Source organism: Epinephelus moara, chromosome 4 (assembly GCF_006386435.1).
Source record: "Epinephelus moara isolate mb chromosome 4, YSFRI_EMoa_1.0, whole genome shotgun sequence".
Taxonomy (NCBI): domain Eukaryota; kingdom Metazoa; phylum Chordata; class Actinopteri; order Perciformes; family Serranidae; genus Epinephelus; species Epinephelus moara.
Genome location: NC_065509.1, coordinates 37,923,976 through 37,929,362, shown reverse-complemented (window position 1 = coordinate 37,929,362; position 5,387 = coordinate 37,923,976). Strand labels below are relative to the sequence as shown.

At 41.7% G+C, this 5,387-nt stretch overlaps 1 protein-coding gene across 2 annotated transcripts in view; it reads right to left on the bottom strand.

Moving 5' to 3' along the window:
• The window catches only part of adad1 (adenosine deaminase domain containing 1 (testis-specific)), a 33,279-nt gene extending 29,693 nt beyond the window's left edge, over positions 1-3,586 (bottom strand). For both annotated transcript variants that reach the window (XM_050041828.1, XM_050041827.1), the window contains exons 1-4: positions 3,451-3,586; positions 1,934-2,125; positions 1,309-1,449; positions 957-1,127 (exon numbers count right to left, since the gene is read on the bottom strand). In XM_050041828.1, the coding sequence (XP_049897785.1) occupies positions 957-1,127; positions 1,309-1,449; positions 1,934-2,105 (484 nt within the window). In that variant the 5' untranslated portion in view covers positions 2,106-2,125; positions 3,451-3,586. The remainder of the gene's footprint in view (positions 1-956; positions 1,128-1,308; positions 1,450-1,933; positions 2,126-3,450) is intronic.
• Positions 3,587-5,387: the final 1,801 nt, after the last annotated feature.

Genomic DNA, 5,387 nt, shown 5'->3' with positions numbered 1-5,387 from the left:
CCAGGCACCGCTGCGATGTGAGTTAATCCGAGAGACAGTGGAGCACAAAGGCTCCGGAGAAGAAGCCGAGTTAGTGACATCCAGAATGGCCGAGTTAGCAAGATGCAGTAATAGAATACGAGAGAGAGAGAGAGAGAGAGAGAGAGAGAGAGAGAGAGAGAGAGAGAGAGAGAGTCTGCTAATAACACAGGAAGCAAGTATATACGCACAAACAGCCACAGTGAGATGTTACATGAAGAGCTGCAGACAACAAGTTCTTACTGCACCTCTGCAAACAGCAGTTTCAACAATTTTATAGAAGATGCAAATCTCTAATGCGCTGAGCTGTCGGACCAAGACAAGCCAAGGCAGCACATGTGTATGGTAAAACCCTCTAAGACAATGGGTCTTAAGTTTATCATACTCCAGCCCTGGTCTTTCCTGTGCTCTCATTTGGGAGAGGAAGTCCATGTTGCAGGAAGATGACACAAGACCTACATTTGATAAATTGTCCGGATTGTCCACATGCTGTCTACACCTCACTGATATCCAAACTCAACGAGAGCCAGGCCACTTCGGCCTATTGTCTTGCTAATCAGATGCCAATGCAAGCAAGATCCAATCTCAGAATGTCCAGACATGACAGTTAATGCATCCTGGCATGATAGGATGTCAAAAGTCGTATTGAAAGACAGGTGTAACCATGGCCTGTCTTTATTTAATTTCTGACTGTAACTGTTAACAGGGTGTTGTTGTATCCTCAGCCAACCTTCTCTGTATAAATGAAGGATATATACATTATTTTTGCTATCCAAAATCCTCTTATTTACATCTAAGGTAATTCTGTTCTTCTTTCATGATTTCACTGTTAACAATGTCTAAATATAGCAAGCTAATTTTACAGGCGAGCACAATAAAGGAATCATCAAAGTCTGCTGTAGAAACACGTCATACTTTGATCAGCATTAGATCCTCACCTGATGCGTCAGGGAGGACAGACGTCAGACTTCCCAAGGTGGGCAGCAGCTCCTGCAGAGCGAGCTCCGCAGCTTGGCGCCTAGCCTCCTTCTTTGTTATTCCCATGCCAGTCTTGTACTCGATCCCATCAATCACCACACAAAAGGCAAAATAAAGCCCTGTTATGTTGCCTGAGGAAACAAGAGAAGAGACACTGATTGGAGACAAATCCTAAGCTCCTGCTGTGGATGTGCCTTTTTCCATCAGCCAGCAGTGAGCAGTCAGATTTTAGGAATCATGTGTGGAGCTGAGCCTGCAGGTTTAATCTCAACCAAACCTCAGAAAAGCTGATTTTACTGGCTGCTGCTTTACCTGTGGTCACAGTTTCCTTCAGTTCCAGGTGGAACTGCAAAGTCTGGGCAAGCTGATGAAGCAAAGACACAGGGTTCGTCTCCCCTTTCCTGTATCTGTCAATCAGGATTTCAGGTGAAGCTGTCGGCTTGGCAGCAGGACCTTAGTTGGTGAAATAAAAAAAAGTGTAGAAAATGTCACATTAATATAAATTGTCCATTTGGTTGTAGCAAAAAAAACTAAATACTAACTGGCCTTGCAAATGAAATCAGACATCACAAGAGGAGAATGCAGTCTTTTTGTTATTAGCTAAGACATGGCCAAAGTTTGGGCCAGGGGGCCAATGTGAAACAACCAAGGGCTGGCCTTTGACAGTTGACAGCAAGGGCCGCTGCATTCAAGAGCGGTGGAAAGTTGATTAGTTTATGACTAAAAGATTAAACCATTGCATTTTATTTGTATGTGATTTTTTTTAATAACCCATATGATGAGATTTGCAGCTGGCTGCCAGTTAATTTCACATTGTGTTATATGGCCCCCATTCACCCTTGTATTGTCTAATTAGTTATTACATTAATTAACACTGGTGAAAGACGTTGTTGATAAAGTTAAGTGGGATTCTGGCAGATCACGTTCTGAAACTCACCGTGCTTAAATGTATTTTTCCCTTGATGGTCAAAGACATCCTTGTCAGGAGAATCCGAGGTGGACAGAGGTTGGTATAATTCACGTCCTGGTGAGGCAGGCAAATTCTTCATGAGGATTTTTGCAAAAGAGGCTCCCCTGGAGCCACGAAATGATCCACCAGCTGGAAACATCCTGAAAGCTTTCAGGATTACTGAAAGAAAGAAAGAGAAAAATAAAATTATCATCATTGCAACATCATACAAAGGCATAAACTCTTGACTTTTGATAGATTTGTGTGTCTTGCTGATGTTAGCCTGGTGTATAGGGTAATTAATGACTTGGCTGCTCCTCCATTAAAGGAGTTCATATCACCACGTCCAGACAACAGGAGGACAACTAGGACGACCAGCAGAGGTGACTGTGCAGTACAGCACAGATATACTGAGTTTGGCAGATCAGTCTTCTCTGTCAGAGCCACTAATTACTGGAACTCAGTACCAAGCGAGATCAAAGAGAGTAGCACCTTTACTGGCTTTAAATCCAAGATAAAATCATGGCTAAAATCAACCCAATCATGCACCCATCAATCATAAATTGTCAAACACAGGCTCATAATTCACTGATTCGTAATCTTGTTGTTATTGTCATGTCTTAACATTGTGATTTTATTGTTGTCGTTGTGTCTTAATAGTGTGAAATTTTTGTTATTGTTGTTGTCTGAAGATGTTGCTCTGTGACGACGTTTTTATATTTGTTTGTATTCATGTGTGCTTGTTTGTTTTATACTATAGTGTTAGATTTCTGTCTCAACACTATATGTTTTCTGTTCCTGCTCAGGGACTACAGATGAAAATTAGCTAGTAGCTAACTCTGGTATGGCTGAGAGCTGTGCAATGTCCCTGTTAAATAAACAAATAAATAAATAAATAAACTCCATGATTGACCTGAAACCACACCTAAAGAAAACTGTATGATTCTGACAAGGGACAAACAGATATGTTAGCTAGGGTTCCCAAAGTTACGTCTGACCTAACTATTTTTATACAGTCTATGCGTCTGACAAAAGATTTCAAGGGCACAGCCTGACCGTTTGTATCCACTTAGGTTAGCAAGTGTTGTATTTATTCCATATTCAAAAATATGGTAACGGCAGAATTATTCTTTAAGCTAACACTGCAAATCACTAATCTGGGACTTGTCATCTATTAAAGCTAGCTAGCAAAGTTAGGTTAGCTTAATAGCACTGGTTACGTTAACTTAGCTAGCTAACGTTCCCATTAGCTTAGCATCACACTTAATACAATATAAATATCAATACTCGATGTAACGTTACTTCAAAGTTAACTTTAAGTTCCTTACGCTCTCGTTGCGGTTACAAATACCGTTACGAGTTAATGTTAGACCTTTTATCTCTTAAACACTTCTATCCACCTTGCTAATGTGGATGAACGTTAATGTTAGCGCTAAATTGAAGGCAAAATCACCTTTATGCTAACGTTACTTAATGCAGTAAATTAAGATAAAAGTTAAACTTACCACGTCCACAATTGCTGCTAAATATCCAGTACACGCTTCTAATGAGAAAACAAACGCAAAGACCTGTAAACGTTTTGTTTCTTTATCAATGACGTTTTAACGCGGTTTCGAAGCTGCGTCTCAGCCTGAACGTTACGTGACGTCTCCAGCGCACGTGCTTGGACGAGACGTTGGCTGTTGTCGTTCGATTGACGCACGTGCAGAGATCGTTTATAAAACACGATGAATTACACTGTTTGGAAAACTGACGACGCTGTTTTGTACAGCGTTTTTGTAATGTAGTGACGGGTCGAAACTACAGATAAGAGGCTGTATTCACAAAGCTTTCTAGTACAAAGACTTAATCCTGGTGATAACATTTCAAAATTATAATTTCCCCTTAAAGGTAAGACTAAATCCCAGTAAGGATAAAAGTTATTCACAAAGCATCTTAGCCTGTAAGACAAATTCTAAGCTAGGAGAAAATGGTGGAAACACAGAGAGATAGGAGAAATAGTCAATTTAGATTTAAATGAAACACTGCAGATTAGATGGTGCAGAGATAATGTCTGTGGTCGATCCCATTAATAATTTGCACACATCTCTAACCCACTGCAATAATAATAATAATACATTTGATGTAGCACCTTTCACAGAAATAAAATGTTCATCCGCTTATCCAGGACCAGGTCGCAGGGGCAGCAGGCTTTCACCATCTCCTGGAGGACCCCAAGGCGTTCCCAGGCCAGATGAGATATGTAGTCCCTCCAGAGCGTTGTGGGTCTGCCCAAGGGCCTCCTACCAGTGGGACATGCCAAGTACATCTCCAACCTGAACCACCTCAACTGACCCCTTTCGACACAAAGGAGCAGCAGCTCTACTCCGAGCTCCTTACCCTATCTCTAAGGCTGAGCACAGCCATTCCATGGAGGAAACTCATTTCGGCCGTTTGTATCCACGACCTCATTCTATTAGTCACTACCCAGAGCTCATGATCGTAGCTGAGGGTTGGGATGTAGATCGACCAGTAAAGCAAAAGCTTTGACTTATGGCTCAGCTCCGTCTTCACCACGACAGCGCACACATCGCTGCAGAAGCCACACCAAATTGCCGATATATTTCACGCTCTATTCTACCCTCACTCGAGAACAAGACCCCGAGATACTTGAAATACATTAAAACATGCAATCAAAAAAAAAAAGGCAAACAAACCAAGGAACAAGCACAAGGCGATTTAGGGTGGGACAAAGGCCAATTTGAGAAGATGGGTCTTCAGATGTCTTTCTGAGGAGACTGCAGACTGTACACCTATAGGAAGAGAGTTCCATAGTGTTGGAGCCACCACTTCTAAGGCACAGTCACCTTTTGTTTTTGAGTCTGGAGTGTGGGACAGCCACGCTCTATACGTGAGAACAAGTATCTTGAAATGAGTCCCGAACCCGATGGGAGGCCACTGTAAGTTATAGTTATAAATGCACAGATTGGGGGTTCTAACATTTTATATTTGTGACTGTGAAATCACATCTGCAGTTCTCTGTCATTGTTAATTTCATAGTTAGGTCCTGTTGTTGTTTGTAATATTTATGATTATTTTGGTCAGTTAAACATTTAACTATTATTCGACTGGTCATCAGTTGCTTGTATGTGCTGTCATCCGTCATTACGACTTCTGACAGCTGTCAACCAGCCATCAAGCTGTCATCTGTCTGCAGCTCAGTCAATGTGACGCATCTTTTGCTGTGCACAGAATTGTGGGTCAGAATAGCCAGAAAAGCATGCTGGTTTGCATACTGCATAATCGGACCGGGTGTAGTGTGTAGTAGCACATCCTAGTATTTTTGGCTGCATTTGACATATTATGTATCGGCTTCTTTTTCTTAGTGTGGTAGTATGGGTGTTGGAAAGCACAGTATGTGTCACACCCAGCAACGGGGTCAGCAACACGTCCTCACTACAGT